The 24,674-nt window shown below is 47.7% G+C and overlaps 1 protein-coding gene across 1 annotated transcript in view; it reads left to right on the top strand.

Moving 5' to 3' along the window:
* The window catches only part of GABBR2 (gamma-aminobutyric acid type B receptor subunit 2), a 355,033-nt gene that overhangs the window by 246,718 nt on the left and 83,641 nt on the right, over positions 1 to 24,674 (top strand). Inside the window, exons 8-11 of the mRNA XM_077912663.1 lie at positions 2,481 to 2,541; positions 15,659 to 15,739; positions 19,119 to 19,269; positions 22,370 to 22,502. Of these exons, the coding sequence (XP_077768789.1) occupies positions 2,481 to 2,541; positions 15,659 to 15,739; positions 19,119 to 19,269; positions 22,370 to 22,502 (426 nt within the window). The remainder of the gene's footprint in view (positions 1 to 2,480; positions 2,542 to 15,658; positions 15,740 to 19,118; positions 19,270 to 22,369; positions 22,503 to 24,674) is intronic.

Raw genomic sequence — 24,674 nt, 5'->3', positions numbered from 1 at the left:
TTCTCCCCCTTCCCCGGGGCTCTTCCCTGCACTTAAAATCACCTCCAGAGCCCTGTCATGGGGGTGTGACCTGGCCCTGTCCACCTGCCTGCCCCCTCACCAGGCTCCACCAGTGAAGCAGTGGCGGCTCATTTGGTTTGAGAACTCAGTCACTTGGGGCCTGATGTCTCTGAGAGGTGAGGACGCCGTGGGCAAGGACCCAACAGTTTATCCCTATGCCCGATGAAACCATGTGATATGGAAAATCTCTTCCCAAGGGTTGGAAAGCTTCCTGGTGCTTAAAATCTTTTTTATTTCAGTTCTCTGCTATTAGATTTTTTTTAAGATTTTTTTTTATTTATTCATGAGACAGAGAGAGAGAGAGAAAGAGAGAGAGAGAGAGAGAGAGGCAGAGACACAGGCAGAGGGAGAAGCAGGCTCCATGCAGGGAGCCCGATGTGGGACTCGATCCCAGGACTCCAGGATCAGGCCCTGGGCTGAAGGCGGTGCTAAACCGTTGAGCCACCCGGGCTGCCCTATTAGATTTTTTTAAAATAAAAATTACTACTGCCATTTACTGAGTGCCCGCTGTAGGTCAGGAGCTGCGTGAGGTCCATAACTCAGGTGCGTGGGAATTTGCCCAAGGGAGCACTGAAGCCAGGTTTGTGATACTCAGACTCTGGCCTCCTTTCACTGCATTACCTGAGAGACTAAGGAGCTGCTGTTAATAAAAATAGTTATTGTGAGGAAAATAAAATGTGACAGCTCTTACTTTAAAGATGGACTAATTTGTTTTGTTTACAAAGTAAAGAGAGGATCTCATTCCCCACCTCATACTCCAATCCAGTGTCATTCCATCCAGCTTCGAAGACCATTTCATAAACTTTATAATTTAATAAATATTCTGCAGAACTTGTCCCCGTTTTATATCTAGAAATCTTTGGAGTTCTTCAGAGCTTGGAGGGGATGGGCAAATTAGATCTCCAAGAAATCAAACCAGGAAATGCCCTCCTTGTCCACCATGTCTGCATCTTTCCCAGCAAAGTGCTCTATTTGCATAAAAGTGAGCATTTCAGAAGATGTTCCGTGTTTTTCAATCATCCCTAGAAATAAAATCACAGCTCCCATCTCACCTTACGCTGAAGTGTTTTCACACTCCCGGGAATTGCTTGCCGTCACCTGAATATGGAATTCGGTGGGCATTAGTTTCTAACCAATACCACTTGCAGCTGTCTACAGGATTTCAAAAAGGTGTCAAAGTGGCCTTAGGAGGTGTTTCTCATTCTGAGAACAGGTTGAGTGATTCGATTTGTTCGAAAAGCCACAGGGCCTCAGACTTTGGGTTTCCACCAAGGGAAGATACCTCCTGGCGCTTTGTCCTGAGAATTGAGTGGGATCCAAAGTATCGTCTGTGCCATGACCTGATGATGCAAGAGCATAGTGAGGGTAAAGCAGTGTCCCTTTAAGACCATTGCTTTTCCTAATTGCACATTAATGGAATGAGAGGAAGGAATTTATTTCTGGATGAGGAGCAACAGGCTGCAGTGAAATGGCATGAGCATTAAAATCAAACTCGGATTTGGCTCCCAGCAGCCTCGTTTGCAGTGACCTAGTATAGAGCACATCACCTCTCTTGGTCTCAGTTTCTTGATCTGTAAAATGAGGATCATCCCCCTTTCCACTCAAGCTTGCCAAAAAGATTCATTGATACAATGTGTCGATTTCTTTATACGGTTTTAGAATGTCTATGGGTCCTGTATTAGCCAGGAGAGACCACACCCCCTTTTTATGTTCCCGATTTATTTAACCCAGCATATGGAAGCCCAGGATCAGCCAGCAAGGCAGATGCAGCAGATGATACTGTTTGTAGCCCCCGGGGTCCTTAATGAGGGATGCTCAGCTGCCTGTGACACTAGGCAGGTCTCACTGGCTCAAGAAGCTTCATTTTGTGCTGCCCCATAGCCCATTTATAATTGCAGCTGATGTCACCACTCAGGAAGAACTTACAAAAACATTCTCTGCCTGTAATAAGAAATCCTAACTGACCTCCAGTCCCCTTCTGGTCCTCACACCAAACAGCCTCAGCAGAGCCACACATCTTAATGGGTAGGACCCAAGAGCAGAGTCAGGGCCAGGCTCTGTGGGCCTCATCTCTGCCTCCATCCCTCCAGCACCATGGAAGACCTTGACCCAGGATAGCACAGGACACATTGGTGGATTTTGTGGATAATCATGATGATAATGATGATGCACATCTCAGCTTTAATTCACCTGTGTTCATTCCCTTATTGATTTCCTTATTCATTCCTCAGATGAGCCAAATAGTCACAACCAGCTTTAAAACAGCTAGTTTAATTTTGCATCTGCAGCCCCACAGGGACCTATTTTTTTTCCAATACTAATATCATAGTGTACAATTAATGAATTTCATTTGAGATCAGGAGTGTTTAAGCTAACGTGGCATTTCTCTTTTGTTCTTGTTTGTTTCATTTTGTTTTTAGGGTCAAGTTGTGTTCCGGAATGGGGAGAGAATGGGGACCATTAAATTTACTCAATTTCAAGGTAGGCTTTCTGATGCTTATTCTTTGTACTTGATGAATTCTGCATTTGGGGATGTTGTGTTTCTGCAATAAAATACATCAAAAGAAATGAAAGTGTGATGTTCCAGATAAGAGAAAGCAGAGTCAATAGAAAACACTTCTCTGTGAAAACATTAGTTTCAACTTATATAGAATATTTTTGTCAACCACATGACGTCTCAGGCTATCCGGTCTCCCCACATGACTCTCAGAGGCTCATGGAAGTACAGGGAGGGGGTTCAGTCCCTTCCAACATTCTGAGAAAGCTTGCATTGCTTTTGTGTTTGATTATAGAAATTTTCAAACAGACCCTCAAGTTGAGAGGAATCACATAATAAGCCCCATGTACCCATCACCTGGCTTCAACCATCAACATTTTGCCAATCTTGCTTTATCTTTACTCACCCGCTGAACTCTTTTTTTTCTGTAATGTTTAAAACAGCTCCCAGACATTATCTCATTTCAATCTATAAATACTGCAGTATGCATTCCTACTAGATAAGGACTTTTCAAAACATAACCATGATACTATTACCCCACCTAAAGCGTTTAACAATGATGCTTAATATCCTTTCACTTTGATCCTTTGATTATCTCCAACATGTCTTTACAATTTGTGGGAGAATCCACACAATGGCTGGTTGATATTCCTCTTTAATTTCTTTTAACCCATAATTATCTCCCACGTGCTTGTAACGGGTCCTTAATTTTTTTAAGAAACCAGGTCACTTGTCGGGCTTTTCTGTTATCCACGTTGGAAGGAAGGGGCTCAGGAACCTACCTTCCAGTAGGTTCCTCAAGTGACCAGGTGGAAATAGAGGAGGACAGGGGCTTGTCAGAGCCCACAGGGCATCTGTGAGGAGAGGGGGCTTTCTTCCCAGGTAGGCACCCCCTTGTAGCCCAGTACAGAGATCAGCAGGGTTGTTAGCCGAAACCACTAGATGTGCCATTCTTCACTGCAGTGTTTTTGGCCTCCGGATATTTCTAGAAAATCCAGAAACAAGAGCAGTGCCTTCTGCATCAGATCCCAAAGTCATCCAGGCGAAGGCAAGAAATGAAATCAAGTTATTCGGGTTCATTCAGACAAATCCCACCGGATTTAGATCAATGAGGAGAGGTGTTCGGTACTGTGGCTCCGTAATGCAATCTTGTAGATTTACCCATTCGTCTTCCCGTGGCAGGTAATTGAAACGCATGTCAGCTCTCTGGCATGCACAAAAGATGTAATTTTCGGCAAATGTAATTATTTTCCCATTTGTTAAGTTTTGCTTCTTCATTGGTTGAACCAAGTAAGCATCTTGGCAAAGATACTGACTTTTTTTTTCTTTTGAGTGATTGTAACTAAATTCTCTTGTCACATTTCCAGTTCTCAAATTATATCATTCTAGGAGAATATTTTATAAAATATTGATTGGCCGATCACAGCTACAAGTGCGTGCCAATTTTATTGCCCTTTTTTTTTGTTTTGTTTTTTGTTTTTAATGTTAGGATTAGACACCAGCTCTAGGGACTGGTTTTAGAGATTTATAAGGAAAGCAATGGAGCAAATGGTAGTTCGGAGGGGGGAGGGAGGGCCGGGGTCTGACCCCCCTTAACTCAAGTCAACATAGCACATTAGGCAAGTAACTTCACCAGTGTGAAGTCCTCATCTGTAAAATAGGAAAATAATCCTGCATACCTTCTTGGAACGTGGGAAGAACTCAATGAGATAACTCAGAGCAATACATGCATATATTTCTTGCTCAGCAAGCAGTAGCAATTATGGTTAGCACTGTGACACTTGTCTGAGGCAAATCCAGATTTTATTGGTGTGTTGAAACCCCCCAGGTGCCTTTATGTCTGCCTGCCCTTTATAGCTTCTCCCCACACTTAGCCATATATAGGATGTCAGATGGGGCAGGGTCTTAGAGATGATCCCATTCCATTATCTCCTGGTATAAATGGGAAAGTGGGGCCCAGGGCAGGGAGGTGTTCTCCCCAGGGACACAAGATGGTTAGTGGCAGAGCTGAGACTGGACCTCAGCTTCTTCCTTGGACTCCTATGCACACCTGCACCTGAGTGTTTTCCCTTCACCACAATAGTGCCCCATTTTTAGGGCACATCAGAGCTGGGCCGGCATGTACTGCCCTTTATATGTTTTTAAATCAAACATTGATCCTGTCGACAGAGGGCTTCTGTGTTATTTTGGGGACTGAGATGAGCCACTGGAATGCTGAGGGCATGTTCATGTCAGCACAAGAGTTATTTTTCCAAATGTAAAGGGTCTCAGAGGTGCATCGTCTGCCAAGATGGAGGGGCTTTGAATTACTGAATAGGCTGACCACTGGCCTGGGAGGGTGCGTGGTTATCATTTCATTTCACAGAGAGGAAACTGAGGCCCAAACAGGGGAAGGGACTTGCCCTGAGGCCCTGACTCATCATACCTTCCCTTCTATGGGCTGGTCCAGACTCTCTTTTCTGGGGACTTCCTAGGACTGACCCTGAGAATTGCCTCGTGCCACTGGCCTTTCAGAAAGCCTCTAAATAGAACCACCATGTTGTTTTCTGCTGTGTCCTTCACACCATCTCTCTCAGTCTGCTTCTCTCTCCCTCACCTCCTGCCCTCTCTTTAGAGGGCACAGAGAACAGCAGGGCTCACAGCAGAGCTGGCTCACAGACAGTCAACCCCAAAGGGGGGCTCCCCTTGCAGGGGCTGCTTCAAGATTCACACCCAGGCTGTCTCAGAGCTCACTAACCTGATCTCAATGCTGGCCCCTCCCACCCTTCCTCTGAAGACCTCACAAGATGCTGTTTCCAAGCCTAGTTCCTGGGGCCTTCGGAACTCTTTTATCTACCGTAAAGGAATCATTTTGTAGGAGGCTCTGTTAATTCCTTTGCAAAACTGAAACGCAAATGAGTTAGAAATGGGAGGCAGTTTTGAGAAGAGGGCTAAAAGGGAAGCCAAGAAGCCATGGTCCTGCACTTTTTGATTCCAAGGCTGTAGGGTAGCTCAAATGCCTGGCACTCAGGGCCTCCAGTACAAGTTTATTGAATTAATCTGGAGGCCAAAGACCTGGGTTCAAATCCTTGCTTTGAAACCTAGGAACAGTGTAACCTTGGGCAAGTCACTTCGTCTCCCTAAGCCTCGGTTTAATCCTCTGGAAAATGAGGATGGCATGAATGCCAGCCCTGCCCAACCCCCAGGGCTGAGGAAGGGGCCAAATGAGATTTTGCTCTATAGAGTCTCAAGTGCTGGGAAGCTCGTCACATTATTGCTGTGATGCCTGGCTCCTGGCTGTCTCTTGGTAACGCTTACTGGATTTGTTGGTGAGAGGACTTGTAGAAATTTAAGAACATCTTCATTTACTTAAGGTTTCCGGTGACTTGTCTGGCAACCAGCAGTGAGCCTTGACAGTGGAAGCTGAAGCTAATTCAAGATGGTGCTCGTTGTTTCAGGCTGGAGAAACTACCTAGTTAGTAAACTTAGGAGTGCTGGATAAACAGATCTGTTCTAAAATAATGTACCATGGTTAGCCCCATGGCCCCTCTTGAGACGGGGGCATTTTTGATCCAGGGAGGGCTCTTCAGATCCCTAAAAATGATCTTCCTCACCCTCAGCTTCCCTCTGTTTACTTTGTTTTCAAGGGTTCCCAAAGCTTTTAGCTCCCAGCAGGACAATGGTAGATGGTAGGCGGCAGATGCTGTCAGTGATACATCCATATTCCCTGAGCATCCCACAAGTCCAGAACAAATGCCTCAGTAAAAGCACCTGCACCCCTTACCCTGTGCAAGGAGTAGGCCAGATGTCCAGGGAATGGGTGCTTCCAGGAATAGCCTGGTGCCAGGGAGGAGAGAGAAGCAGAGGACAAGCCACCCATCCTTCCTCTTGGGTGTGGCAACTGCAAGTTATGCTGTACTCCGTCTCCAGGGGGTCCTCAGTGGGGTTGTGCCTCAGTTGCCCACTCAGAAACCTGCTCATTGGAGCAGCTGGGTGGCTCAGTGATTGAGTGTCTGCCTTTGGCTCAGGTTGTGATCTCAAGGTCCTGGGAGGACCCCGCAGGAAGCCTGCTTCTCCCTCTGCCTATGTCTCTGCCTCTCTCTGTGTGTCTCTCATGAATAAATAAATAAAATCTTAAAAAATTGAAAAGAAAGGAAAGAAGAAAGAAAGAAAGAAGAAAGAAAGAAAGAAAGAAAGAAAGAAAGAAAGAAAGAAAGAAAGAAAGAAAGAAAGAAAGAAGAAAAAAGAAAGAAAGAAAGAAAGAAAGAAAGAAAGAAAGAAAGAAAGAAAGAAAGAAAGGAAGAAAAACTTGCCCATTAATGCCCCCCTACTGGCTCCCTTCCCTCCTCTGCCTCCCCTCCCCACAGCTCTTCAGTGTGCTCTAGGACCACCTCCCAAATCAATTCCACGCCCTCACACTCTTGTCTTGGGCGCTATTCTGAGAGACGCCCATGTGGTCAGAAGCAGGCATTAGCGTCCTGTTGGCTTCACACCATGGGTGCAGTGGGGCCAAGGCCCGAACCCCTTCGACTCCCGTTCAGTTGCCTGCCCCCTACCCCCCACCACCCCAAGGCATCGCTGATTTGCATCACGTGGACATGAGCATGAATACCAGGGAATTGGCTTCTTTTTTCCCTCAAAAGAAGAAAGAATCCATGTTCCTGCCGAAGTCTAAACAGGGTTCAGAATTTGCAGCAGGGAAGGAAGTTGAGTGAAGCCATGATTAGAGCCTTGTTTGTGCTGTTCTTCGGGGGCTGGGAGCATCTGCGTGCTCGCTCACTCCCCGGCCCTGCCTTCATCAGGCCTGCTTGTCAGAGCCTCTGCGAGCGATAATGTGCTCGAATTCCACGCGGCGTCTGTGCGACAGAAAGGGCTCCGGCTTCGGACTGTCATGTTTCAGCACCTGATTTGAAGGCATGGGGTCTTCCATCACTCCAACAGCATAATTGTCATTCAGAAGGTACCTGGTGAAATGTAGGCTTGTCCTCCCCGTTTGCAGACATTAATTACCGTTTGGTCTTTGGGGTAAGAGATACGGTTCTATTCAGTGCACATTTCCTGAGCATCTGCCAGGCGCTTTACCAAGTCCTCTGAGGGAAGCCAAGTTGAATAAGATACAGTCCCTTCCCCCCAAGGGGCTTCATAATTTCTCTGGCCGAGTGCCAGGGCCTATAAAAACAGGAAGATTATTTCCCAGAACCTACTAGAAAACTTTCAGAGCTAGTTTGACCCTAGTTTGAGATGCTTGAGGCCAGTTTTTAATATCCTTTGCCTTCTGTCAAGTCCTGTATTGTGTAGCTCCCTTCCCCTGGCCGGTGGTCTGGAAAGGCCAGGTTGTCGGACTGCCACTCAACTTGATATAATTAAGAGTGGAGACATAGGCTGCTAAACCGCAGGATACCCTGGCAGGCTTCAGTGTCAGCAGGAAAGGAAGGACACATGCGAATGTGAGCTCTTTGAGGCTGGGAGACTGACCCTGACACTTCCCAGCCTTCATGACCCAGGGCTTATCTTTCAGAGAACCCAAAGAAGGTAGCCTGAAAGACGAGAATTATGTAGCAGACCTTGTATTTCATTGAGCCGTAGATAGACTTCCATGTTGAAGGGAGCCCTGACTCTCTTTTGCAGCATTACCTCTGCTTGAATGCCTCCAGTGATGGGGAACTCCCCTCCTGGCATGTATATGAGCTTTGAAGTATATGAGCTTCAAAGCAGACATGCCTCTTCCTTACTAGCTAAGCGCTGTGGCTTAATCTCTCTAAACCCATCATTTCAGCATTCAGTTTAAAATAGTAAAATTAAAGGGGGTCATTTCCTTAGCCTTGAGGGATGGTGAGAATTCCATGACATGAAGCAAAGAACAGTTCGGTGACTAGCACAGAGAAGGGCCCTGGCAACCGTGGGTTTCCTACTCCTCTCCTGGGCACTTATGACCATAACCCCAGGTTTGCCCCCCACCCCTGCCAGAATTTCTCCAGGAAAGTACGACCTTGCTTCCTTAGGACACATTTCACTCTCCTCATTTCATGAGATGCTGTTACCACTGGTCCAGGAAAGCCCCTCTCATTTGTTTGTGCCCTTATTTCCAGCATTTGTTCTCACCCCGCAGCAAAAGGCAAACACTCTAAGTGTTTAATGCGTATATTGTGTTGGTATGTCCTTACAAAACATGGGCTGCTGTTTTGTCTGCATGTATTTTGATTTTTGTCAGTGCAACTGGATTGTGCATCCTCTTCTATTTCTTTCTCTTTTTTCCCCCTCCCCATTCAGCACATTGTTTTTTGGAGATGCTTCCGTGTTCCTCTGTACATATGAGCCATAACTTTCACTGATTGTGCTTCACTCATCCACTCTCCCAGTGACACATACCCAGGCCGCCTTCAACTCCTGTACAAAAAGTGGGTGTCGTTGTACATGTCCCCTTAGGAACCTAGCTGGGCATTTCTTTAGGACAAATGTCCAGGAGTAGAACTGTTGGATGGGAAAGTGTGTGAATGCTGAACATGCCTAAGATCTGCCAGATGACTCTTTCAATGCCCACACCTATCTCCACTGCCACCAGCATGGGGATTCCTGTGTCCCTCCTCCCAGCAACACTTGCCAGCCCCTGGCTCTCTCAGTCTTTTCCAGTTTAAAGGTATAAATTAATATCATATTGTAGTTTTAAATATTATTTCTTTGATTACTAATGAAGTTTGGGCATTTCTTCCTGTGCTTCTCAGCCATTTGTTGTTGAATTTTTTGATCCTTTGACCACTTTTATTTTGAGGGTATTGTCATTTTCTTGTTGATTTGTGGGAGTTCTTTAAGTACTCTAAATATAAGTCCTCTTTTACCTTTAGGCTTTGCAAATATCTTCTCCCATTCAGTCACTTGTCTATAGACGTAAAGTCTTTGATGAACAGAAGGTCTTAATTTTGATGTAGGTAAATTCCTTTTTTCCCCCTCTATGGTTTGGGCTTTTGAAATTTCTTAAGTCATTTCTTTTTTTTTTTTAAGATTTTATTTATTTATTCATAGAGATACACCTAGAGAGAGAGAGGCAGAGACACAAGCAGAGGGAGAAGCAGGCACCATGCAGGGATCCCGATGTGGGACTCGATCCTGGGTCTCCAGGATCAGGCCCTAGGCTGAAGGCGGCACTAAACCACTAAGCCACCCGGGCTGCCCCTTAAGAGTCATTTCTTAATGCCCCAGGTCCTGATTGGGCACAGAGGAGTGCTGAGCTGGGTACGATGCGACCCCTGCCCTCACAGAGCTCCTGGTCCAGGGGGCACAGACCTCAAGTGGTCCCATGTGATATGTGATAAGGGCATTCAGAAGAGGGGCACTTGGCTCCACCTGGGAGATTAGGAAGGCTATATGGAGGAGATGGCATCTGAGTTTCCTTTTCTATCCCTGAGTTTGGGATTCTGAAGGGCCAGTGGAACGTTAGCTAAGAAGAGGAGGAAAAAAGGTCTGTTCTAGGTGCAGATAATCTGTTGTGTTTACATGTGGACTGTGCACCCCTATATACTTAGCTTTTGTCCCTGGCCTCATTTGCCTAAGTCGATAAACAAATCTGTCCTTAGTAGAGTTATTATATTACCAAGCCATTTGGCCAGTGTCCCCCTGGCCTGTTAAAAATTTCCAAACAAAGGTCAATGATGTTAATTTGTTCCAAACATGGCAGTGGCATATTGTTTATGAAGACAGAGAAGAGTGTGTGCACGATTCAGGCCAAGGAAGCATGCAAGTCTGTCTCTACTCGGGGCTGCTGAGAGGTGCTGCTCAGCCTTGCTCCTCACCCAGTGACAGGAGAGTCACCCTCTAGGGCCTGCTCACAGACAGTGACCTGGCTGGGAATCACCTCTAGGAAGGGCTGGCTATCTGGAGAAGAGCAGAATCAAAGCCCGCAAGTGCCATGTCCCCACCCCTGATGAACCACCAGGAGCAGGGTCCATGCGATGTGTGGCCCCCAGGCAGAGCCAGGACCTGGGGGACAGCTTTTCAAACCAATTGCAGAATCATCGAACAAGAGGTGGAGGCCCCAGAGATCTCCCCATCCAGCCCAGGCAGAGGCCGGCACTCCCTGGGGGCTCCTCGCTGAGGTGACAGCAAAGCCAAGACTAGCTCCAAGGGTCCTGTCTACCAGCCAGAGCTCTTCCCTATCCCTGAGTTTGGGATATTGTCAAGAGGGCCTAGAATGGACATTGTATACTATTTTTTACTTTCGTTGAGTCAAGGCCATCCAGTGTTTTATTCCTCAGGGTCACACGTTGAGCCTATGTTTGTAACAGTTCTTTAAAGAGCACATATACTTCCCTCCATTCAGATCTAGAGCCAATTGAGGACAAATGGACAGTTAGAGGTGAGGGGAGTAGAACCCATGTAGCAGTCTATGGGCACCCGGCAAACACAGGAGGTTGGCGACCCTATAACTCACTCTCCCCCGCCTGGAGGTCACAGTTCCAGAAGAAGGCAGGACCACTGACGGAAGCTGTTTCCCAGCCGTCTCTCATGGATGCTCTCAGGCCCACAGCCAGTGAATATTTTCAGACTGGGCTTTTTTTTGGCAGCCTAATCTTCACCAATAGGACCTATTTCCTTTATGTATCATCCAAATCTAAAATCTGAAATAAAGAATGGGCTTTTTAGGGAGAACACCTCTCTTTGCCCCACAGCGAGGAAGCAGCATTGTTCTGTAGGAGAGGGGCTCTGTGTTCCACACTATTTTTAGCCTCTTCGAACAGAAAACATCGGCATCGAAGGATCTTGAGTCAAATCTAGGGGTTCTCAAGTCTGGCTGTGCAGTAAGGATCAGCGTTAGGGGGCTTTTAAAAATACTGCTGCCCAGAACCCACCACTCATCCCCTCAGAGGTTCTTGTATAATCGGTCCATATGAGGACTCTGACATAGGTATTTTCCAGCACTTTCCAGGTGATGCTGTTGCCCGGCCAGGGCTGAGAACCACTGGAAGCCCTGCCGTGTCATTTGCAGATGGAGAAATTGAGGCTCAGAGAAAAAGGTGGTCTGTCCAGAGTTACATAATAAGTCAGCGGCAAGCTGCAGCAGAGTTACGGGGCAGGGAGTCCAGCAAGTGACAGACTCAACCCTGCAGCCCTCTGCTCAATTCCTTCCTGCACCCCCACCCCCTGCTGGATCTTTCTGGCCTGTCCCCTAGTCCACAGTCCACAAGGCCCAATTGGCATCCATTGGGTGGTTAACGTTGCTTGCACAATGGAGTTGACAAGGAGGCCAAGAGTTAAAAATTGAGAGTACTGGGTGCCTATCGTGGTCACCACCAGCTGGGCCACAGGTGGATGGAGGAGTGCAGAGATGGCACCATCCTTCTACCTGCAGACCCGGGAGGGGCCCTGGGTAGAGGATGGCGGATGAGACTCTATGCTGCCTGGGGACACCAGATGCAAGGCTTCAAGTTCCACTCAGGGACTAACTGGCTGACAGGAATCATAAGGCCAGGGCACACCTAGGGCATGCTTCCAACACCGGGGGGCTGACATCCATGCCCTAAGCCCACAGCAACTGAGGTGCTGTGGGGAGGAACAGTACTCAGGGAAGGCTTTCTGGAAGAAGTAGGTGGGTGTAGGGTTGGGCCATGTTGATACAGGAGGGGTAAACCACCTTCCAAGCAGCAGGACCATTATGGGGAACCATGGCAGTAAGAGAACCTAGGGAGTGTTTGGGGACCTGGCAAATAGCTCAGTTACTTTTATCATGAGGCAGACTACTATTTACCAAACACTTACTGTGAGTTAGACTTCAAGCCAGAAACTGCCTGTATTCTCTTCTTTAAACCTCATGGCCACTTTGAAAGTTCCCATTTTACAGCTACAGCCACCTGCTAACAAAGTGCAGGCCAGAGGGAAATATTATCTGCAAATGAGAGTAATTTTACCTCCCTTGTAGGGCTGGGTGAGGCTGTAGTCCCTAAACTAACGGTGGAGATTATGATTTTTTTTTATCTTTGTATCTCCAGCCCGGAGCCTGGCACATAATAGGCACCCAGTCAATGTTTGTTGAATGAATGAATGAATGAATGAATGAATGAATGAATGAATGAAAAGTTAAGGGATTTAGCATAAGCGTCCCTTATGCTACAGGGACGTCGCCAAGATGTCCAAGACCACCTTGGTCAAGGATGAGAATAGACCTCTTCCATCACCCATGCTGCTGCTTTTGAGGGATCCTTTATGAGGAAATACTTGGGGCTGGGGCTGGGGCTGGGGCTGGCATGCAGTAGGCACTCCAGAAATGTGGGCTGAGTGACCAGCAGCTCTGCTCAGCATGGGCAGTCTGAATTCAGAGCTAGGGGAGCCAACTTTAGGCTCCCAATTGGTCACTGTCCAGCACGTGGCCCTGAGCGTTCACTTAACTTCTTGAGTCTCCTCCCTCATCCGCAGCTGGGGGCAAATCATGCCCAACTCATGGTTTGCCATGAACCTTACATGCAAGAACATGGGAAGCCCCTGTATGTCCCCAAGCAGCACCCCAGGGAGAGATTCTGGTGACTATGGCTGTCCTGGGAAGCCGAGTATGTGAGCCCCAGCCGGCCAGCAACTTCACTTGGTGCCATGGGACAGTACATCAGGGTGTGTGAGTCAGAGGGGCAGGCTGTGCAGCTGGGGGTGCGGTGGGGTGCCAGCCACATCACTTCTTGGCTCCTGGTGATTTGTTCCAATCAGCCTGCATATTTCATGAGCTGCCTCCCCACACCAGATAAATAAATCAGGGCTTCCTCCTTAGAGCAGCAGGAGCTGATTGGGGCTGAAGACTTCAAAAGGCCAGAGCAGGGATGCTGGAGCTCCCAGCAGAGTCTGCTAATGTGACATTTAGGAGCTGTGACCCAGGCAGGCGCCAGCCACCTGCACCGTGGCAGAGAGACCGTCGTGAGGAGAAGGAAGTGACTTTTACCGCCCTGTTTTCCATCCCACAGTCAAAGGAACACAGGCAGAAGTGTGGCCTATGGGATTCCCTGTTCTGCTTCCTGAATGTTTATAAGGGACCAGCAGTACATCTGCATTTCTGCAAAGAAATTCACTTAGAGCCAGAGCCCCAGCCAGCCAGCAGCTCCTCTGGGTGCACGTTTGGAATTCCTGCAGCTGTGTCACTTGATCACCTCTGGGCATTCTTATGCAGAATCTGCAGCTCTGGGGACCTGCTTGGCCTGCGGGTGGGCACGTGGGCATTACTCGCTGCAGTTATTACACTCAGGAGGCACACGCAGCCCATGGAGCGGGCAGCTTGGCAGGAATGGTCACCGCTCAGGGAGCCCATTGAGGCAGCCCCGTGTCAGCCGAAGAGCATGGCCTGTGGGAAGCATCCTGGACATGAGGCTGGGCTCCATCTACTCTTAGAATCAGTGGGGCAGAGCGACAGGGGGGCGTGCAGAGGTGCAACCTGCTGAGCTCTTTCCTCATCTGTACCTTGGCACTGAAAACACCAATTCCAGCTGTGAGAACTGAACAAGAAAAGGCACAGAAAGTTCCTAGCATGGATCCAGGCACACTGTCGAGGCTCAGTGATTCCTCGGTGGTTCTCCCACCTCTCCTCAACCCTGTCAAAGCCGGTTCAGCCCTGGGGGTTTCACCCTCCAGTTCCACACCCTTTGTCTTTGGTCTTCCTTCCCTGGACCTACTTTGTCTGTGGTCACCAGTACCCCCACACGCTAAATCCGCTCCCCCCTTGCTTAAGGGGCCTGTTGTTCTAGTCTCTCGGTGACATCAGATATTGCTGGCCAGCTCCATTGTGACATTGTCCCTTCCCTTGGCTCTCATAATGCCCACTGTCTCCTGCTATCCTGCCCCTGGCACCCTGGCCAGTCCTTCCCAGTCTCCCTGCAGCATCTTGCTCTGCCCGCCCCTCCCCACCCCCAAGAGGTTGGCGCTCCCCCAGATTCTGCCCTTGGCACTGTCCCTAGGGATCTGCCCCCAGCCCCCTGCTCCAGCTCCCAGTTTACATGCTGATGGCCCCAACTATCAGCCCAGACCTGTCCCCTGTCTCCAGACCCAATGACATCTCCACCCTCATGATCCATGATCATGTCAGGCTCAGCACTTCCAAACCAGAACATGGCAATGTCCCCACTTCTCTGACCCTCTCCTGAGTACCCTGTTTACAGAATGATATCTGAGCCCCCAAGACACTGGCTTCATTCCCCTGTTCCCTATATCCCCCATACATTTGATCACTCAGTTGTCCACATTTTACTTGGAGAAAAGAAACCTTTGTCAAATCTGACCCCCCGTTCTCCATTCTTCTTGCCACTGCCCTGCGCTGGTCCTCATCATCTTTATTTCTGGTGATGACCAAAACAATGGCCTAAACCTACATCAGAATAGTATCAAAGATGAAGGTAAATCCAAATGTATCACTTGGGCTTGAAAATACACCTGAACAAGTCAGTGTACATAAAGGAGATTGTGCTTGATATGACGTAGCAGAGCAATGTGGCCTCTGAAAGATGCTAATTCCATCTCAGGATGCATTAATAGGAATATAATGTGCATAAAGAAGGAGGGGATAGTACTCTGTACTTGCTGCTGACCAGATCAGGCCTAAAGAAGTACATTGGTCAGTCCTTGAGTCTACACTCTTTAAGACACAGTGACATTGTGTGGCGTGGCCCAGGTAGGGCCCTGAAGAGGGCAGAATTAGAAATGATATTCTGTGAAGTGAGGTTGGGGGCTGGCACCAGGAGGGATGATCTGTCTGTGTCTTCAGGTCTTTAGGGCTGTCCTGGAGCAGAGGGAGCAGCATCGGTCTGCATGGTCCTAGATGACAGAGCCAGATACCAGCGGAGAGTTACAAAGAGACCATTTAGCTCAATGACCAGGAAGGACTTGGCAACAGAGAGAAGCCAGTTATGAGGGGGGTGGGCTGCCATCCATGAGGCACACAGCAAAGTGGGGGTAACCAGTGGCTGAGATGGTATAAGACGGCATCTGTTCCACCCCAGATCCAGTTGGAGGTTTTGCGATTCTATCTGGAAAAGGCCCCAGGGAAAAGGAAAGCCCGTGAGAATATAGGCAGGGCCTGTGGGGAACAAGAGCTGGGACAGGAGCAGCCAGCCACGGGCCCGGGGCTCCATCTAACCAGCCACTGTCTCTTGCTCCCCGCAGACAGCAGGGAGGTGAAGGTGGGAGAGTACAACGCAGTGGCCGACACACTGGAGATCATCAATGACACTATCAGGTTCCAAGGTAAGGCAGGGGGCCTTCTCGTGGGAGGGGGTCTGCTCAGTGGCTCTGAAGCCCAGATATTGTGTGCCGGTTGGGGACAAGCTCAGAGTCCTTGGCTTCCTGGGGAAGAGGGATCCTCCTTTCCTCTCAACACATTGATTCCCTCACAGGGTCCCCATCACTCACATGGGAGCTGGCTTCCAGCTCCTGGGGTGGGTCCCTGGAATTTGCATGGGGTGCTGTCTCTCACCCAGGCATCTTCATTTAAACCAGTCCATGTACCAGGAAGAATCTTGTTTAAATGTGACCTGGCTTCATTTAGCTCTGTCTCGTCCTTTGGAGAACGATTTGGTTGGGTTAGAAATAAGGCCTATCCACCTGCTGGTCTTGCTGAAGACCATTCTCTCCTCTTCTGCTAAAGAACTCTTCCTCAGCTTCTAGAACCAGATCGAATGACACCTCATCTGTGCAGTCTTCCCTGATTGCCCCCAGTTGAGCTAATGGCTCCCTTCTCTTGGCTTTCACAGTGTTTGACTCTGCCTTCCCATAGTCACTGTCTTTTGCATGGAAATTTCTAAGTTGTTAGACCATGAGCTCCCTGACTAGATCCTATCTGACTTTTAACTCCTAATACCAGCCAGGCTCTGACACATGTTGAAGGTCCATATTTGATTAAAACAACAACAACAACAACTAAACAGGTGATTGATCAAGTGAAGGGATGACTGGGTAGGTGAATAAATGGATGAACAGGTGAGCATATGAGTCAATAAAGTAGTGGGTGGGTGGATGGATGGACAGGTGGATGGATGTGTGGGGAGTAGGTGGGCTTAACCAGGCTTAATTCGCTTAAGTCCATTCTGCCCTCAACAGCCAAAATACCCTGGCCACTGTGCTATGCTGAAGATTCCTCACCTCTGCTCAGAGCACTACCTGGTTCTGTTGTTCAGCAGAGGGCCCCACTCCATGGTATCATCTCAAGACCTTCCTGAAGGGACTCCTCCCCATTTCTCGGCCTCTTCTTTCCGATCTTCCCAACCAAACTGCTTATAGTTCCTCAAATATGCCAGGACACCACCGTGCCTTTGCCCCTGCTGGGTCCTCTGCCCAGAATGCCTTTTCTTCCTTCTCTTCCTTGTGGGCAGCCACCTTATTCATCTTCTGATGACCAGCTCTCCCTTCTGTAGCCTTTCCTGACTCCATCAGGGAAAATTGCACTCTTCTCTCTGCTTCATGTTCAGGCGTCTCTGTGCCTGATGGACCACTATCCTTTGGAGGCAGTTTGCAGAATGGTTAGAGCACAGGACTCAGGCAGGTCTGGGTTCAAATCCTGCAAGCTTTGCCACGTACTAGCTATAAAAGTCACTTAACACCTAGAAAATTGTTGCTTCTATGTAAAATGGTAATAAACATCTCTATGTGTGACGCTGTTGGATGGATCAAAGGAGAAAATCTCTGTAAGGCGCTTAGCCCATCATAAGCATTCAGTAAATATGCTTGCTTATTGCTGCCTTTTTCTTTTTACGTAGCTAGTCTATAAGTTCCTTGAGTACAGGGACTGTATCTTGGTTGGCTCTGGATCACTGGTGCCAGTGCTGGGCCCAACAGGTAGAAAGTGATAATTAATGATGATTGGTCATCATTAATGATGATGAGTGAAGGTATAATGGTGGATGAAGGAATAGTGAAAAATTGGTGAATAGTGAGTGAATGGATTGAGTGAAGAGCAAGAAAGAAAACTCAGGGCTGCTGCTACTGACATTCCTGACAAGTCATTACCAAGTAGCTTCCATAATATCTCAGTCAAGGTGTCATTTTGCAGGGAGGAAAGGTAGAGTAAGGAAGAAGAGATGTTGTCGGTTTCCTGATGTTGCTTCTACATGAAGGACTAGTGGTCATAATCATCATGTAACTGGTCCAAACCTCAGCCCTTTTCTCAATGCCCAGAGAGGGACTTGTTCCCAGCCAAGAACCAAGGGCACCCCCAGGATGGCTCCAAGGTTTGGGAACAAGAAGCTGCCTGAGCCAGCCTAATGCAGCCAGAGGCTCACTTGGGAGTAGCAGGAGGGAAACAGAAGAATGGGCCAAGAAGTATTCAGATGTAGAGCTTTCACTTCTGGAAGCAAGAAGTGATGTTACTTCATCCATCTTGTGTCTGCTTTTGCCCTGACTTTTGGAAGCCACTCCTTAAAAATGTTCCTTTACATGGAATTGCTTAAAGCTTTACATTAACCATGCCAGCAGGTTCCTAGCTGTTTTCGAACCTGGCAACTTCCCTAGACTACTTAGATGGTTCTAACTCTTTTTATCCACTGAATGTTTCCAAACATATTTGAACCTGCTAACAGAGTTTTTTAAACACAGATGTTCAGGGGAGATCTCAATCCCTGCTGCCACACCTGCCCATCCTCTGCTCATCTCCTGGGAACAGCAGGGTAACCATGGCTGGTACCCATGGCATGGCCATGGTGGGACCATCATGACCCCTGGTGGGGCTCCCTGGGCTCCCTGCTTTCCCCACCAGAGGGAAAAGTCCCAGTGTTTCACAGTTCTGCAGCAGAGGCCTGACTTGAAATAGCAGCTAAGAAAAAAGGGATTTGTAAGAAGTGGGGCGGAGTCGGACGGGTCCCTGCACCGCTCCTCCCAAGCCAGCCTGTATCCAGTCGGTTTTGCCAGTGACCACAAAGATGAGTCTTCTCATCTTTGGCCTCAGGGCTCCTCTAGGTTCCTGGTGCCCTTGGAGAATGAGCAGGGACAGCTCTGCAGTCACACAGAGGAATGGAATCCCACAGGTCTGGTCCAGTCCTGGCACAGCAGGGAGGGCAAAGCATGCCAGTAGCTTCTGCCTCCCACAGTGAGTGAGACTTATGAAAATGGAAAACCAGGAAAAGCTTTTACAACATAATGACCTTGAGGCAGGAAACCCATGCCCAGAGACATACATGTCTCCATGGGACTGACAGGCGAGCTGTCTGCCCTGTTGAGGGTGATCATTATCATGTCTCAGAGCAGAGAGCCCAAGCCAGGTTCCTCACCCCCGGTGGCACCCAGTCGTACCCACTCACAGCATCCAGCCCTGTGCCTTCCGAGCTGCCATTACCTTTAGGGACAAATGGGGATGGTTTTTCAACAGGGTAATTAGACCAAATCAAATTCTAGTCTTTTAATGGCTATTAAATGCATCACAAATTCCTTATTGATTCTATTTAGAGAAAGAAATAAGTCCTAGCTAGGGCTCCCTGCCAGTAGACTGGCCAACCACTGGAGCCCTCTCGCCCAGTAGATGTGTCCTGCACAGAGGTTATGCACAGGTGCCAGATGGCAAGACACTCAGGCAAAGATGTTCTCAAGGGCTGACTGTGCCCTGGGCTTGGCTCATGTCTGTTCCTTGGCCTTTTAGGATCCGAACCACCAAAAGACAAGACCATCATCCTGGAGCAGCTCCGAAAGATCTCCCTACCCCTCTACAGCATCCTCTCTGCCCTCACCATCCTGGGGATGATCATGGCCAGCGCTTTCCTCTTCTTCAACATCAAGAATCGGAATCAGAAGTAAGCCGTTCACTCCCTCCTCTTGGACTGATGCTTTCTGGATTGACAAACCTCATGGATAAAGTGTAGGGGCGTCACATGACAGATATACCAGGGCACAGAAGAAGTTCTCAGGGTGGCTTTCTAAAGTGTTTGTTCAGTCACTAGGATGTTATTAGTTGTTCCATGTGCATGTGTGCACACTGATACACACACACACACACACACACACACACACCATGCTGGTTGCACAGGAGGGCTGGGTTAAATCAACTCTGAGTCCATAGGCCTCCTCGGAGCTTTGGCTATGCTCCTGCACTTTGAACCAGTCCAGGAGGAAAAATACAGAAGGGAGAATTTGCCCAAACCCCCCATTACCCCGCCCCCAGCATCTTGGGGAAGCATTGCCCGAGGCAATCACTGAGTTTACTAAGGGGCGCTCCCCCTCCGTACAGTACTTTACCATCTGAGAAGCTTCTCCCTCACGTCACTCTCACTAGCCCCTCAGATAAGTCCCCAGATCACAGACGAGAATCCAGAAGCCCAGTGACAGAGGGAGGGCCACTGTCAGCCACACCTGTCCCCTGCGTTTCTGGCTTTGGTTTCTTCTCTGCCACACATGTTCTTCACTCTTTGGAAGAGAGCAGCTCACTCACTGAGTTATTCTGGTCGTCCGTGGGTAGAACAGGCCACCACCCAAGTGGTGGTGTTCACCAAGCATGGCCAGCTTCTGTGGTTTCCATAGCAAATCCCTGATCCCAGCTCCCTGTGTTGTTGGGGAGCCGCTGAGCAGGGGCTCAGAGTGGGGGCCACCAGGGGCACAGCCTCAGTGACATGGAGCCCAGAAGCCCCAGGCTGTGTGACCTTCCCGGCTGCCAGGAGCAAGCCTGATTCCACAGAGAACCGGGTTTGTTGCTGTTGTTTTCTATCTCCTTGCATCCAAAGGAAGAATTTCAAGGCTCTATATTTTGTTGTTATTGTTTTTGGTTTTTATTAAGTCAAACCTATTTCCTGAAGACCAAAAAGACTTGTGTTCACTGTTATTTTATTTTCTGTACATCAATAACACATATGCCACCGAAGAAGAAGAAGAAGAAGAAGAAGAAGAAGAAGAAGAAGAAGAAGAAGAAGAAGGAAGAAGAAGAAGAAAAAGAAGAAGAAGAAGAAGAAGAAGAAGAAGAAGAAGAAGAAGAAGAAGAAGAAGAAGAAGAAGAAGAAGGAGGAGAAAGAAAAAGAAGATAACTTTGTCTACTCTGTACAAACTTTAACCGATGACCATACCCATTAGTATTTGGCACAAGGCCTGGGCACATAATCAGCTCTCAATTAATAATCAGACTCCCTTTCTACAAGCTTCCAAAATACCTACCTTAACAACAAGCTGTCCCTATCATAACACTAAACTCCTTTAATTCTTTCACTGCCCCGTTTTGGCCTCCTGTGGAAAATGACAGTTACTCTCTCCAGTAGGCTGGCATCTCTGAATTTTTTACTGGCCTTGCACATTAAAAAATCTGAAAGAGAGATGCCTGGGTGGCTCAGTGGTGAAGGGTCTGCCTTGGGCTCAGGGTGTGATCCTAGGGTCCTGGGATCAAGTCCCACATTGGGGTCTCCATAGGGAGCCTGCTTCTCCCTCTGCCTGTGTCTCTGCCTCTCTCTCTGTGTCTCTCATGAATAAATAAAATCTTTAAATAAATAAATAACTAAAAATCTGAAAGACATAAGAATAAATGTCACAGGAGTTCCAAGTTCCCCTCACTTTTATGTCCCTGCATGGTACCTATCTGTTAAGGTCCTTTTACTCCAGGTAATCAGCCCTACTTCTGGCCTCTCCCTGCCCCGGCTTCCTGTGGTAATAAGGATGAAGGGGCCTTTCTAGTCCATGGTTTGCAAAAGGACCCCTAGGAATCCAGTGTCACATCAACTTCACACACACCCTGGGCAGTGTGATCTGTGCTCCCGCTTTACTTATGAGGAGACTCAGCCAGGCTGAGTGGCCCTGCCAAGGGGGCACCTCTGTACAGTGGCCCCACCCAATGTCCCAACTCTGAAGCCTCATGTGATCCATAATTTGCATCAGGCTTCTTGTCTCTCTCCCAATTGGACCATTGCATTTTTTCTTAAATGTGAAAGGATTCAGAGAATGGCAGAGTGCAAAAAAAAAAAAAAAAAAAAAAAAATGGGCAACAACTGACCTAATTACAACCTGCAAAAGAGCACCTGGACCAGAGGGCACCTGAAAACCCAAGACAGACTGAGTGGATGGTGCTGGGGTAGCCAGGCACTTCTGAGGGGGAGTTCCAGCTGGCTGTTGGTCTGACCCAGGCCTGGCTTGCTAGGCAGCTGGGAGCCAAAGCAGAATTCCTGTAGGAGGTGAGAGACAAGCATACTTCCAAGTCTGGGAGTATAAAGAATGTCCCCAACAGTAGCCTAGTAAAGATAGGGGCAGGGGTGAGGATAGAGACTCCATTGTCCATTTTATCACCTAATGCCTAGGTGAAGCATTCTTATCCACTTGTGTGACCCCTTTGTGCATAAGACTGGGTGAGCTTCAGATGACCAAAGTGAATGCTCACGTACCACCTGGCAACCATACTTCCTGAGCAGCCCTGAATGCTCACCTCTAGACCTCCTAGGCCTGGCCCCCGCGACAAGGTAGAGGGTGGTGTGGCCTTCTTCCCCTCATCTCCTTCTTCCCGGAAGGCTGCTGAATTAAAATGTAGAATTCTCTAGACTTAGCATATATCTTCCCAGCCCCAGAGGGGAAAACAAAACAAAACAAAACCTGTTGACTTAATGTTTCTGTGCAAACTGAAAATGAATGGTTGAAGAAGCTTGGTGTTACAAGCTGCCCCTAGAGAAGTTACAGGCAAACTTGACGGAGGAAAAATCCACCAGTAGAGTTAGACAGCATCCGGGGTCCTTCAGTGAGAGGGAAGCGGCCCCACAGCAGGTGCACAGCCTGGGGTGGCGGCAGGGGTGGGAAGTGGAGGAAACCAGGTTTGCATTTCTCACTCCTCTAACCGTGGCAACACTCAACACCTAGTAGGCATTCAGGAAATGTTTGCTGGAGGAATAAGGACCTGCACAGTTCTGTTGACTGGAGTCTTTCTCTTGGCAGGCTGATAAAGATGTCCAGTCCCTATATGAACAACCTCATTATCCTTGGAGGGATGCTCTCCTATGCATCGATATTTCTCTTTGGCCTTGATGGATCCTTTGTGTCTGAAAAGACCTTCGAAACACTTTGCACTGTAAGTCATTCTGCATGTTCCAGGGGGATGGGATATCAGGTTTTCTTGGTTTTCCATCCTCCAAAACACAGATACAAACCCAAAAACAAAAATACGTGAACAGGCAAAAGACAACTCATTCAGCTGTTGGTGCAGTTTCAACCGGGCAGTATGTTGTTGCTTTCAGACCAGAATGGACTTCAGTGTTGCCTACAGAATTAAGATCAAGGATTTATCAAGCCACCGCTAGAAAAAAGCCCCCGAAGAGATGACCAGATAGTCTATAAAAGGGAGGGAGGAAAACCACCACCCAGAAAAGGATCTACACCTGGCGTCAGGGTCAGGGCCATGTAAGAAGGAAGAAGTCTGCCCATGTATCTCAAGAACTGTTAACAGAATATAATGAGAGGTGTCTGTGCGTATGACTTTGAGTCATGTAGAAAAAATCAGAGCCACTATTTTCTATTTAAGCAGTGTTTCTCAACCCATTTTTTTCCTTATTGCTCTTCTAAGAAGCCTTTTTAGACTTGTTTATAATTATCCCCTCATAAAAATTTAATACCAAAGATATACTATATGTTTGTTTATATACTATATGTATATCTATAGTTTATACATGAAAGAGTAGTATTTTCACATTTAAAAAGCAATGTTTGCAGAACGCATGGGTGGCTCAGTTGTGGAGTGTCTGCCTTTGGCTTAGGGCATGATCCCGGGGTCCTAGGATCAAGTGCCACATCGGGATCCCTGTGGGGAGCCTGCTTCTCCCTCTGCCTATGTCTCTGCATCTCTCTCTGTTTCTCATGAATAAATAAATAAATAAATAAATAAATAAATAAATAAATAAATAATCTTTAAAAAATGAAATAAAAATAAAAATACAAACCAAATTTGCCCCTTGGGAACTAGATCACCCCCATTGAGAATGCATGTGCTTAAGGAAACCCAAGACAGTGTAATTTATTTAGTATATCTTAGAAATCCTATTTTGAAAATTAATGACCATGTTTTAAATATTTGTTGCCTCTTTGGTGGTGTTGGTGGCGGTTTTTTTCTACAAGAGAAAAAAATGCATTAGCAATTAACAGTGGTGTAGAACTAACTCTCAGTTGACAGTATCATCGGCTCACTATTTAAAATGAGAATGAGCAGTTGGGATTTATTTCTGGACTTTGACTACTCTGATCTCTCAAAACTGGGTTAGCCATTTGGGTCTCTGTATTGTCCCAAATGCAGTAACTCATCCAATTCCTGGCCTGGAGGACCAAAGCTAGAAGGGATGGCCAAAGGATCCATGTCGGCTAGATTGATAAAAAGCGACTCTTTTGTTGTTACTGTTTTCTTATAAGGTATTAAGAGCAATGTAGACCCTTTTTTGCACAGCAGTCCCTTTTGGATTATACTTGCTGCTCTGAAGTCTCAGTGTCGCCCACTACTGGACATTTATGGATTGCAAACTGGCAGGGAGGGGTAAACAGAGCGGAGGACCTCTTCCAGGTGCTGCAGGTCAGCACCCACACCTTGGACTGTCAAGACTGCATCCGATCCCCATGCTCTGAGACAGCATGGAAAGAGGGGAAGCCCCCTGAGTCCTGCAGTTGATTAGATTGGACTGACTCTCACCTGGCATCAAGAAATTGTTAATATTACCAGTAATTGGATGTGAATTGCCTAGCGAGTGAGATGCCTACAGAACACTTACTTTGTCCAAAGGGTTCCATGTGAGAAGTGTGTGGTCAAGTCCTTGATACCCTGGAGGACAGGGAACTTTCAGAGAAGCACCATGAGCTGCTCAAATGTCCCTGTGGGTATGGTTTAGCTGTTTGTCACCTCAGGAGTATGACCCTTTGGCACAAGGATGATGACCATGGCTTGTGGGAGTCTTGCTCCTCTGAGGGATGCTGTGAAGACCTTTAGGTCCCCCACATTTAATTCCCCTCCATTTGTGCTCAGCAGGTCTTTTGACTTTTGTGCCCTTGCACTTTCATGGATGCCAAGTGTGTCCAAGGTCAGCTTTCCTGGGCAGAGGTGAGGCCACAGTAAGGGGCTGCTTCTGAATACTCAGAAGAAACTAAGTGAGGAGAGTGGGGATTTCCTTCTCCCCTCTGCACCTGAGGACACTCCCCCCCCATGTTTGAAGAGACGGTGATTACAGCAATAACGAAAACTGTATCAGGAGCTAGTCTGGTGACT

The sequence above is a fragment of the Canis aureus genome, chromosome 10 (assembly GCF_053574225.1).
Source record: "Canis aureus isolate CA01 chromosome 10, VMU_Caureus_v.1.0, whole genome shotgun sequence".
NCBI classification, from domain to species: Eukaryota; Metazoa; Chordata; class Mammalia; order Carnivora; family Canidae; genus Canis; species Canis aureus.
The sequence above is the reverse complement of the archived record's forward strand: the minus strand, read 5'-3'. Positions and strand labels throughout refer to the sequence as shown.